This window comes from Hydractinia symbiolongicarpus, chromosome 3 (genome assembly GCF_029227915.1).
Source record: "Hydractinia symbiolongicarpus strain clone_291-10 chromosome 3, HSymV2.1, whole genome shotgun sequence".
Classification (NCBI taxonomy): Eukaryota; Metazoa; Cnidaria; class Hydrozoa; order Anthoathecata; family Hydractiniidae; genus Hydractinia; species Hydractinia symbiolongicarpus.
In genome coordinates, this window is record NC_079877.1 from 13,329,865 (window position 1) to 13,343,055 (window position 13,191).

The 13,191-nt window shown below is 34.5% G+C and overlaps 1 protein-coding gene across 1 annotated transcript; it reads left to right on the forward strand.

The window, feature by feature from the left end:
• Window positions 1-2,957: 2,957 nt before the first annotated feature.
• Window positions 2,958-12,642, forward strand: LOC130635828 (H/ACA ribonucleoprotein complex subunit DKC1-like). The gene is made up of 18 exons (XM_057445316.1): window positions 2,958-3,095; window positions 3,228-3,251; window positions 6,798-6,814; window positions 7,321-7,395; window positions 7,630-7,721; window positions 7,809-7,857; window positions 7,930-8,065; window positions 8,173-8,237; window positions 8,607-8,733; window positions 8,854-8,984; window positions 9,151-9,214; window positions 9,345-9,424; window positions 9,585-9,705; window positions 9,912-10,030; window positions 10,503-10,603; window positions 10,699-10,765; window positions 11,668-11,808; window positions 11,887-12,642. The coding sequence occupies exons 1-18, from the start codon at window positions 3,074-3,076 to the stop codon at window positions 11,944-11,946; spliced, it is 1,491 nt and encodes a 496-aa protein (XP_057301299.1). The 5' UTR covers window positions 2,958-3,073; the 3' UTR covers window positions 11,947-12,642.
• Window positions 12,643-13,191: the final 549 nt, after the last annotated feature.

Below are 13,191 nucleotides of genomic sequence, written 5' to 3' on the forward strand. Positions count from 1 at the left end.
AAAATTATCAAGGATCGATTTCCTAAATTTTAAAAAAATGTTGAGGCTCGGCCATTAGAAATTTGTAAAATTAAACAATCATCTGAAATAGTATTCTTCACATTTCTCTCAAAAAATTGATATGATAGTAACTGGAATCCTACGTCCCCTCCGTGTTTGTGAGTTAGAGCAAACAGAGTCTAAAATATGGAAGAGAATGAAAATGCTCTGTTGAACGCTAAAAAGGAGAAAAAATATCAAAGCGGTCTTCCAAAGATTATCTTTGCTGATTAAACATCTAAGACTAAATATACGCCTGTTTGATATCTTGTCCAAAGTGCGACAAACAAGAATTTTTACGAGAGGCTTGTGATCAGTGACAACGATTAGGGCTTGACAGCCTTAAGTGGAGTATTTCGCTTGCTTTAGATGATGCCAGACTGTCCCAGATTTTGCAAGAGAGTATTGTCATCCACCGACGCTTGGAGCCATCAGTGATGCATTCCTTGCGCTTAAAATCGGACAACGTACAAGCGGCAGTTGTAGCTATTTTCAAACCCGACGAAGCTTTGTGGTGTGGTAAGGGAACCCATCTTCCAAGCGGGTGATGAACATGGATTTATGTAACAGTACACTGTGAAACCATTCCATTCGTCTACGACTATTTTCCATGTAATTTGGTAGAACTTTTCAACCTGATTAAAACGACGAGGGAGAAGCAAATGTCCCACATTTGCAATTTTTTACAGTGGTGCCAGATTCACAGTTCTACGAGGGTCATCCCATCGCATAATAAGACAAGTCTTCCATACGGTAGCTTTTAATTACTCGTAAAGCTTCAATACGAATGTGGCCATTATGGACTTTCTGCTGCCTGTGAAGCAGTATCAATTCAGGTGTATGTACAGCCTTTTGAGATGACATTCTCGTTTATGTGATGAATTTTAACAGGTGGGCCAGTCGTACATGGAAGTGATATATAAAGGCATTTGTAAAGGTGAAAGAAGCATAATAATCCGGCAGCCGATGCTTCAATTTAGAGTTATTTTCTAATACGCTCTTAAACGGCTATTTGTCAGATATGTCAGGTATTATCATTCTTGATAAACAGAAGCAAGCTGCAAGTGAATTAGCAGGTGTTTGCATGCAACTAGTGTGGGTGGCAAGATTATTCGCTTGGTGCTAAGTAACAGTCACAGGTGGAGTGTTATCAGCAGCTGGTAAGTTAGCTGGTAGGATACCGAGGTCCATCATACTCTCAATAAGTAGAATCCCCCGTTGCTTTTTTGGTAAAATGTATCATAGTTCTGCCTCTGTGGTCATTACATTACACTGATGGAATATAATTTCGAGAGAATATAATTTAGCAAGAATTTAATTTCGCAAATTGATTAAATTTCGCGAGAATATGTTTTCGCGAATGGTCAATTTCTACTACATAATTTTCACGTATGTTTTTATTCTATACGCTTTTTTTTATAAAAAGGCTTTTCGTTCTTCACCAATATCGAAATCGAGATCCCAGTAGAATCATCATTATCAGGACCTGGGTAGGTGGTCACAATTCGAATTTAAGCAAACGCAACGACTTATTACCCCAAAATTTGTCTTAAAAATGTTTTGAAAAATTGCATCTCGCGAAAAAATTCGCGAGAGTATATTTTGGCATGGTGACAATGAGAATTAAAGTGGGAATTAAAGATCCAAACGAATTAGTATGACATCTTCAATGGAGACTGAGAGCTTGTTAGCAGCGACTAGTTCTATGGAAACAGGTTATTTGTAAATCCAGCTGATAAAGTCATCCATGACGAGAGCTTAGCTTGAGGCCAAGAGTCTGTGCACGTGGTGATTTCCATCAATGTTACAGTGGGATATTTGTACCAAATTGCTGGTAGTCGGAAATTAACACATGCAAAGTTGGTTCATGAAATTAGCCAGGGCTAATTTTATGCGTCCTTCGGTGAATTCATTTCGCCCCATCAATTGTGGCTAAACACTGAAAACTTTTTGTTCAAGTTATTTTAACTCAATGAATTGGAAAGAGGTATTCGCTAGCGAAGAGGGTATTGGTTTTAAAGGAACAAGATCTAATTTGGTAGGGTTTCCTAGCGGTTCGCTCTTGCGACGATGTTACAAAGGTGATGCTGATATGGCAGCTGTAGAAAGTGTGAGAGCATTTTGCACCATTTCATGAAACAATGTATTTAATCGGTTTCTCAAGTAATTCAGCTATACACTAGCACTTACAGCGGCTCGAAATTTAAATCGGTGAAGGTAACATCATCACTATACTGACATTTTGGTCTTATTGTTAGAGATGTTTTCGCTTTTACCTAAACACGCACCGCAGTAGCCCGGAATTGCTCGTCACGTTCCTAGTCATGATTTCTGCGAGAGTAAGTCCGGAACCAATCAAAGGTATCTCAACAGCTCAAAAATAAGTTCCATTCTTCCAGATTATGACCTGCATTGACTTGGACTTTCTGTGCCCAATGTGGGTAAGGGGGTACTACAATCCCGGACAAAATGTATTGGAACTTTTCACATTTTACATGTTTTTACCCTTCCCCCTATTTGGCAAGGGGGGGGGGGGCAAGAAGAGGATTTTCCTCAAAAGTTCCAAATATTTTGTCCGGGATTGTAGACCCATATGTATCGTGTCGACAATAGAGTGGAAGATTTCCGGAGATTCTTGGAGAATTTTGTAAACAAAAACCTAGAGCGTGGCACTGTATTCTAACTCGATTTCAGTGCGATATAAGTTAAACATAAGGAAACGTCTTACTCATGTTTTTAAAATAAACTGAAACTACCCCGACTATTTAGTGATGCTATGACCTTGTATTTACTGCTTCATAAAATACTGCTGACAACACTTTTGTCCCCAGATCTCTCTGAGATAAACCTCAAAATTTAGGTTTATCTTAAAGAAGTCTGAGAACGAGAGAATGTGCTTGACCACGCTTTGGTGTAGTGTGTCAATGAGGGAAAAAATGCTTAGCGGCTTTGGTAAAGTGGCGTCAGACACAAAGTTAGAGCACGAAGTCAACCTCTTGCAGCGCAATATTTACCACGTGAAGAAGGACGCGGAATGGCGGATATTGAAGTCAAAAGTAAGATTGTCATTCTTTATGTCCCATAGCTACCGTAATCATATATTACATGTTATATTGACAAATATATACCCACGTACTGTATAACAAAATAACTGCGTATAAATTAGTAGTCTTTTTTTTATAATTTAGAAAAAAAGAAAAGCAAGAAGCAAGGTTAGTTTATTGTCTTTGCTAACTAGCTAGCTACAGTTAAACCTGGATAAGACGGTAATCTGTGGACTTGAAAGAAAGTATTCGTCTTAAGTAATTTGTGGTCTTATATAAAAACACACCTGTAAGGCGAACAGCCTCTCAGGTAGCTGTCTCAGAAAGCAGGTTTTATCCTTTAAAGCTTACCTCCCGAGAAAAATTAAGTTGACCTAAATTGGCTCATATTCATACGTGATTTACGAATATAAAGTTTATTTTCCTTAATTCGCACTTATAAGTTAATAATGCCTATTCAAAGTTTAAAAAATTCACCTCGGACACGAGGTAAAACATCCGCAATGTTGTTTTATAAATTTCTTCACCTTAAGTGCTCTGACATCACCTGTTAGAAGATCGTAAATCATCTTCTGCATTGAAATTCTTTACTCAAACTTTAATAGTGAAATTCATTGGTAATGAGTATTTTTACCCCCGTGAAAATATCAGGAAACTTTGAAAATGAATACTAACTTCGGTTGAGTAATCATCATTCAATTGCAATACCCAGAAGTTGTTAAGCAAAAAAAAAATGAGCAACAGGGAAAATGTGGTAAAATTTCAATTTGAGCAGGCGAAATACTAGACCAAGCACTGACTCGGATTTCAGTTGGGAGAGCCGTGATGAGGATACTATTCAAGAAGAAGTCGCTTCACGTGTTGCTGTTGCTGTAAGGACGTGGTGCAAGTCTGGAAAGTGTAAGATAAGACGAGCGAAGCGGGAGTGTCGTTGCTATTGCGAGTTAGAATCCGTGAATATTTTTAATTTGATCATTGAGTTTTAATATGTAAACAAATTCGAATTAGAGTTCGGTGAATGACGATAAAAATGAAAAAATCTACTAACCCTCTTCTTTTTGTGTTTTTCTTTCTAAATTCAAAGAACTCGGAAGTAAAATGAGTGGTCCGAATGTGAGGTTCTAACTAGTGACGTCAGGCGCATAATTATACTCTTAAATGCTCACTTGCAAAATGGCAAACAAGTGAGATGAAGGCTTAAAAACGAGGTAAACATTGTCTGGTTTCTTGAATACTGTAGTGATTTTAACAAAATAAATGTTAAATTGTTTTTTCTGAATATGTTATGAATCGATTTAGGTCAACTTGATTTTTCTCGAGAGGTAAGCTTTAATCAGTCAGCTAAGACAGTTAGGGACAACTGCAAATTAGACTATTCCGCCTAAATAGGCTATGATAGACAAATTAGGCGAAATTTATCTACAAACTAGGCTATCAACATTAACTGGTCCGTGGTCGCACTGATCTTTCAGGGTAAAATGATCTAACAAACCTCCCCCGGGTGTAGAAGTATTATTTTCGTAAATGCTTTGGTGCGTTTTGAAGATATTGGTTTTAGTTTATTTTGCCGCTAATCCGCATGCGCACAACGTTTTCTTCCGGTGTGTTTTTATAAACCGCAGAAATAGACTATTCTGATTTGAAAAAAGATGGTGAATGTTTGGCTATGATGTCCTAATTATGCTATCATGACAAAATAAGCTAATTGGACAATCTTGCCTGGACCTTGTTCTAGTCGATGGAAACGAGTTTGGTTGGTGGGCACGTTGACATGTATAACTTTTATATCCGCCATGCAAATTCTATGAAATTTGACCTAAGCAAAGCTGATTAAGTCAGTAAGTAGTACAGAAAAAATAGTAACGCGACCAACAAAGATTGCGAAGATATCATTGATTAAAATTTTCCATCTCCTAAATAGACTATTCTCTACAAGTTAAGCTATTAAAAATCTCCTAATTTAGCTACTAGCTTATTTAGGAGAAAAAGTCTAATTTTCAGTTGTCCCTAACTGTAAGAACTGGTTATCTGGGTGGGACAAACAAATTTAAAATCACATACTGATAATCACCTTGTAACAGGATCGTTAAGCAATGTAAGTTAATTATAGATGGATTCCATCATGGAAATATTGTTAAGGTTATAAACTATTATCGAGTGTAGATTGATGCCTTCTGATTTATTTGAATTCATTAAAAGTCCTGAGAATGCCTTTGTGTGAAGAAATGGACTGATGATTACTTTGTTTTACCTAACGCCCCTCTAGTAAACTAAACTCATTATTTTTCTTTTTTTTGATATTTTTAATAAGGGAAGGGAAAAAAGAGAGTTTGGGATGAACTACCTGAAAATTTAAAATTCAAATATTAGCTTTATTATATCATTGTTCTTTAATATTCTCATAATTATTTTTGCAGTCACTTTAAAAAATGGTAGAGGAAAAAATAAACATTGCAATATTTTTCGCCATGTTTGCAAGGGGAGTGGAGGGCAGGTAAAAAAAGTAGAAAAAAAATAAACTTTGATCGAAACAAAGCAGTTCTCAGCTTGACAGTTTATATGAGAGACACAAAAAAAATTAATGAAACTAGTACCATAAAATATTTTTTGATAGCTTTAAAAATTTGGCTCACCAAACTCAAATTCAAAAAATAAACATTATCCGACGAACCATGACTGTCCTCCTTAATGTCTTAAACATGCTCTCAGCAATAGCATTTAGATAGCTAATGTTTACCAGTTCTATGGTTGTTATTTCTGAACTGGAATAACAGACTTTAGATACATATTTAATATGGGAAAGGCAGACTCTCTGGATATTATCCAATGAGGGAAATCCCACAGATTAGTCATCTTCCTCGGGTTACAAATACCTGCCTGTCAATACACAAGTGGTTAATTTGGCCCGAGAGAGAGAGCATTTCTATGGTTGTTTTTCCTGCCACCCAAATGTCAGAGCCGAATGAGCTTACTGCTTAAAATGTAAACACTGGAATTCATCTATAAGGTACATGTACTGTATAATTAGCTGCTTATACAGCTAATCATGTGGTAGAGATATTTTTTGCTTAAATTTCTACAATTTTTTTTGATATCGATACTTATTGGTATCGGCATATCGATACTTATAAGGGCATAAAGCCCCTTTTCCTTAAACTGAGGGTAGTCATTCTCGTTTCAAGAACATAGTTATACAGTAAAGTGCTAATTATGTAGTAACAGCTGCCTTATTTGTTATGATGATGATGCTCAGGCCATGTGGTACCAGCACAGTCCATATGGTGGCTGTTATACTGGTGGTCGTTATAGCAGTTTTTACAGCTGATCTCTCTAATTAGCTCATACTAGCTCCCATATGCCTAAAAGTTTTTTAAAATATAAGTATTGTATTCAGTATACTGAAGAATAAGACATCCAGAGGCAAATAAATCATTTGTCTCATTTCACGTTTGGAGATTTTTGCATAGTAAAAGTTTTGCAGTGAAAATTCTTTGTTTTGAGGAATTTTTACAGGAATAAACTGACGCAGTTAAAGGGAACCCAATTTATAAAACAATGTTGAACTTATATATTTAGAGCTTAAAAAATTAGTTAACAAGTCTTTTGATTTTTTAAAAATCTCTTTTCGTTCTCACATTTTCTAAATGTTGTAAAATTAAACAGTGTTCATGTTTGTGTTGCATTTTATTTTCAGTTTCTATTTCTTTATTTTAGATGCTGATGAAGGATCGGTAAGTCTATTTGGTAATTACAGTAGTACATAAAGTGTTGAATGCTTTATAAAAGAATTGTTCCAAATGTTAACCAAAAAAGTATTTGTAGCCTCTTTAGACACAGATACCATTTTGAATATTACTTCTTACATTACATTACTTTTTTTGATTTTGGAAAATAAACTTCATGAATCTTATCTTTTATAATCATAAAGATTATTGAGTAGCAGATGTTAAAAATATTGTCTGTTAGTTTAACCAAACAAAGCGTAATATTTAAAGTATGTATACAGGATTCGAATTAGGACTCGAAAGTACCGGCAACTAAGAAAATGTTACAAGTAAAAATAATAAAGATAAATGATCGCATATACCACTAATTTTACTTTTTTCTTTCTTTCTTCCTTTCCATTCTGATGTTTTGGTTTTTAAATTTAGAACTGTATACTTTTTAAAACCCTGTTTTACACGACACGGCATGACATTTCCATTGTGTTTAATTTTTAATGTATACAAAAATTTAGGAGGATGAGTATATGATCAAGCCAACCTCGGTGATACCAAAACTTGACACTTCTAAATGGCCTTTACTTCTAAAGGTAAATTCCTGGTAATTCTTCTCTCTTTGTGTTCAAAAATGGTACCACTAAGAATTTCTATTCAGTAACTGCACTTTAGTGATTGTGTACATAAACCTAGTGCTTCAGGTTTGTTTTATTGGTCAAGAACACTAGTCATATTAGTTTTGGTACGTTAAAAACATTTAACCCCATGTTTACATGAGCAACCTCAATAGCGTTTAGTCAGTTCCGTCTTGCTTTTCTTGTCTACAGAATTATGACAGATTAAATGTTAGAACTGGACACTACACACCCATACCATGTGGTAGTTCACCATTGAAACGATCTTTAAAAGATTTTCTTGCGTAAGTGCTTTGTTTTATTTATTTCGATTTATGTGTATTATAATTTTTACATAGAATATATTCTTGTTAATCACATTTACTTTTTAGAGCTGGTTTTATTAATCTTGACAAACCGGCAAATCCATCCTCACACGAAGTATGTTTCCTTCAATTTTTTGTTATGACGTTGCCTTTTTGCCACCTTTTAAAACATCTGTAAACATTTTAGGTAGTGGCATGGATCAAAAAGATCTTGCGTGTTCAAAAAACAGGACATAGTGGAACCCTGGACCCTAAAGTCACTGGTTGCTTGATAGTTTGTATTGACAGAGCCACTAGATTGGTTAAATCACAACAGGGTGCAGGTAAATCACTATTGGTATCGTCTTGTTAAGTTTTCATGTTGAGAATTTCTTAAGTATTTCATAAAAAATTCCCAAAAAATGATTCTGTGGTTTTATGATTAACTTAGGCAAAGAATATGTTGGTATACTTAGACTTCATGATGCGATTGAAGGAAGAGATAAACTAGCACAGGTTTGTATGCAGTCTGTCTGTTGTGTCAATGAGTTATGTTCCAAAATGCAGCTGTTCTGATTTTAATTTTTTTTATGTCTGAAAAAAATTAACAGCAACCCCTGTGCAGTGTACAGGGTTAAAGAAATTTTGTTAATTCACATTTTAGACTTTTTTTTTCATAATATTTACATTTCGAAATCGCTCACGCAAACAAAATTATCAAAGCTTGTGATGCACAATTTATTGTGCAAGTGCTTTTATCTTATTGATAGGCTTGTTAAAATAGAATTTGTTGTCTTTTCAGTTACTTTAAATCCTTTTGTAGAGTTGCTTTATGTTCAGAAGTTGATAAAACTAACAATGATTATTAAGAAAAATTTGTTTTAGGCTTTGGAAACGCTGACAGGTGCTTTGTTTCAAAGACCGCCTTTAATTTCAGCTGTAAAAAGACAGCTTCGTGTGAGGACAATATACGAGAGCAAATTATTAGAGTATGATGAAGAAAAACATTTAGGTAGGTTTATGTTTTTAAAAAATGAAATATGATCACACTACATAAAAAAAGATGGAAGCTGCTTACTTTACTTTTATCTTATTGTGAAGACAGCAACAGTAACAATACTTTCGTCTATAGGTGTGTTTTGGATGTCGTGTGAGGCAGGCACCTATGTTAGAACACTTTGTGTTCATCTTGGTTTGATTCTTGGAGTTGGTGGTCATATGCAAGAATTGCGTCGAGTACGTTCTGGAATTCAGTCAGAAAACGTAAGTGAATTAAGTCATTTTTTATTTCCCAAGCCTCGAATGCTGAAGTGCCTGTCTTTGTTAGTCTATCTTTGTTAGTCTATCTTGTTAGTCTATCTTTGTTAGTCTATAGTTTCGATAAGCCATATTTGCATATGTTCTAATAGACACTTAAATTTGTATATAGGAAGGGTTGGTGACTATGCATGATGTTATGGATGCTCAGTGGGTATATGACAATACAAAAGATGGTAAGTTGAGTATTTTAATTGGAATAACTTTTGTTTTCTGTAAAATATGCCTTTTCTTTGATTCTTTTTCAGAAATGTGTTTGCAATATTTTTCTAAACACAGTAACATCTGTTCAAAAATCTGTTCTAGAGTCTTACCTACGAAGAGTTGTTAAACCACTTGAAAGACTGTTGTTATCTCACAAACGATTAGTTATTAAAGACAGTGCTGTAAGTGACATTCTTTCTCCGTCATGTTTTTTTTTCATATAAAGTAGAAAACCTATTTATTTTCTCTTTTTTTTGTATACCTTTCTATATTATATTTAAAAATGTAAAACTGATATCTTCCCTTTGATAACTAGTGAATCTACTTTTTTCTTAACCTTAGGTAAATGCTATTTGTTATGGTGCCAAACTTATGTTGCCAGGTATACTCAGATATGAGTCTGGTATCGAACTTAATGAAGACGTTGTAATGATGACAACAAAGGGGGAAGCCATAGCAGTTGGTAAGGCTGTCATTCGAGCTACTATTTTATGACATAGGACAAAACCATGTCCACATAATTGTTAAATTTTTCTACTGTTTTGGCCTGTCAATCGAAGTTTTGGGCACATAATTCTTAGGTCCTATTATTAGCTATTTTAATTTATTACTTGCTTGACAACAACTTTTCTTGGTGACTTTACATTTACTTTTTTTTCTTCGAAATAGGCAATGCCCTTATGAGCACAGCTACCATAGCTACGTGTGATCATGGGGTAGTCGCCAAGATTAAACGAGTCATCATGGAAAGAGATACATATCCAAGAAAATGGGGTCTTGGCCCAAAGGTATTAATTAAATACATATGAACTAAGTTTTGCTGTCATGAATGTCACCGAATGAGGGAATTCGTGAAAACTTGATATCAATTCAGCATTTGAAAGGGGAAATTTAATTATGTTTAGTATTTACTAAACAACACTCGCTTTGGGATATTTTTATAGCTTTTCAAATTTTATTTGCAGCTTTTCACATTTTAGGAAATGTAATTTTAAACATCTAATGAAATGTGAATTATTAATTTGGTGGCAGTTCATGCAGAATTTCCTGCTATATCTTTTTCTCTGAATTCGAATATGAAATGTTATACTTTATTTTCCACAAATGTTAAATGATCGCAGCAAAATATATAATTGAACTTTATTATTTACGTTAATAAGTTTAGTATCCTTTTTAATCGCGATTGCCTGGTTGAATTTTTGCTCCATTGCGCATTTAAATTTATTAGATACTGGTATTTAATTTGCGGGCATGTTTTAGGCCATCGAAAAGAAGAAGTTAATTGCTTGTGGTTTGTTAGACAAGTATGGTAAGCCAAACGAAAGCACACCAAATGATTGGAAAAACTACAAAAATTACAGGTAGGTAAAATATCTAGATTACCTGCTAAAAAATAAATGTTATATATTCGTTTGAGCTTGTTTGTGGTGAGTTAAACTTTAATTTTGTTTTTTAGTCAAGTAAATGCAGAGAAATTAGATGAAGAAGCAAAGGCACGCGAAGAGAACAACGCAAATAATAAGGTACTTTCTTTTTGAAACATTTCCATCATTTACGCTAAACTTGTGTTGCAAGTACCCAGACAACAATTTAAGGCCCATTAGATTAGCTGTGAAGAACGGGGACGAACTTTTAATTTTTCAGCACACCTTGAATCGGCCTGGCTCGACTCACTGTTTTATCAGAAATTAAGCCCAGCCGAACTGAATCACACAATGATTTTCAAGATGGTTAGCTGTATTAATTAACAACATTTTTAAAACATCAGTTTTAAAACTTTACGCCCATACTTTAGCAGGACTCCGCATTTGTTTTTATGAAGTCAAGCCAATTAGGTTTGGCACGGATAAAAATTTTTCTATCAGTTTTACCGAGACAAACCCATTAAAATTTTATGAGTTTGGCTCGGCCGGCCACAGCTTATATGATGGCTTTACGCCAACCTTTGGTTCCTGGGTTTTGTAATTTTTATTGCAATGCGTTAAGTACTCCTTACAAACGTCTCTGGATTTCTTATGATTCCCCTGATGAATCCGGTTGACATATAGACTCCTTACCTTCAATACCTTCAAACAATCATTAGTAATCTCTGTTGCAAATTTAGGATCGATAAAACTTTTAATCATCATTTATACATCAAAGCTACTCCTTTCCTAAGCTTTATATTTTTAAGAAAGCGATGCTTTAATTTGTCCATGAAAGTTTTTTATATATATTTTGCCCGTTAGAGGTGCGCGAAAATTAAATGTGCACTAAACCTAATACGCACAAAAATTTCATAATGAATTTGTTGTTGCTAAAAGGCAGTCGACCTATTGAACCCTGGCATCACATGATGTTTCTTTAAGTATAGCTTCGTGAGAGCTAGTCAAGTGTTTTGACAGCTCTTTCACTTGTAATATGATTTTCTAACCATTATTTTTAGAGGAAACACGAAGGTAGTAGTAGTGATGAAGAGAAAGTGAAAGTAAAGAAGGAAAAAAAGAAAAAGAAGAAGAAAGAACAAGCAGATAAAGAAGAAGTAGAGAATGTTGTCGTAAAGGAAGAACCATCTAGTGGCGATGAGGTAATGAAACTGGTTGTTCGAGAAATACAGGGTTTGGCCACGGTTGTGTTTTATTTATTTATTTATTTTTCACTTTAGAAGAAAGATAAAAAGAAGAAGAAAAAGAAGAAGAAAGCTAAAGTAGACGAAAGCGAATAAACATGGATATGACTTGATATAAGCCAAGATATATTTTTAACGTTTTTGTTGAGTGAACAGAAATGTTGAATACGCTGACAATATATAGATGTTTTTATCCTTTACATGTAAATAACTTTCGTATTATACGATGTGTGTTTTTTAGATAATCTGGAGACGTGTTATTTTATCAGAGTATAAATGTAACATGGTTGGAACTTGTGTTTGTGTGCGATACGCTTCAAATTTCCTTTATCTTCCTTTCACCATAGTCACAAAATGAAGGCCGAGAAAGCGCCAAGAAACTGCCACACCCTTTTTGGAAGGCACGAAACTGTTTTAGCTAAAACGTGACCAGGAAAGGGATCCCAGCCTAAGATTCTAAAAGTTCAAAGATTCATGAAATATCATAAATTCTTATAAATTCAAAGACAAAACTTTAGAATCAATCAGTCACGTGATGTTTTTGTTTTCCATAGCCACATCATAATTTTCAATATCGTCTTATTGTGTAGCGTTGTTAGTATTTTGTTTGTGTTCAGACCTTTTTTCAGTATGCAGGCGTGTGATGGTGCGTGCGTGATATATTTTTGACAGTATTTTGTTTATTTGGCGTGGCTTAAAAACTTAGACGCATGTTTATTTAACAATACGTCAAAGATTGACTGAGTTATGTAACACAAAGAAGATATGAAACTAAAATATGATTTTATGATACTCCATTGTCTTATTCGTAGACATGAACATTCTTCGTTATTCGTTAATTTACATTAGGTATTATTTAGGAACTTACAAAATCTACGATTGCCACACATTAGGCGATTCCGTCAGTTGTGCACGTGTATGTAATGACGTATTATACTGACTGATGAGAGATCCTCTAAATTTTAGAGCACTGCACGTGTTTTGCGAGTCTTGTACCATACCGCCGGAGGTTGAGTTTCGCAACGCGAAAAATAGGTTTCGAAAAAATTTGCATGCTTGGTGAAACTATTAAAGTTTTATTGGTATAAAACTAATATTTTCAAGAAAATTACAAGATCAGGGAATGTCGATTTACTTCACATAAATTTGTTTTCGTAACTTAGAACGGTTATTATTATCATTATTGTTGAAATTTTTTACCCCAAAAAGCCTCCTCAGTTCCTACTGCTATCAACGAGGGTCCTATTGCATTTTAAAGTTCCAATTTGAGCCAATAAAGTTGTGCAAACACACCAATCGCTCAACTAAACAGAGCGTGAGATATCAATCCTATAGATTCAC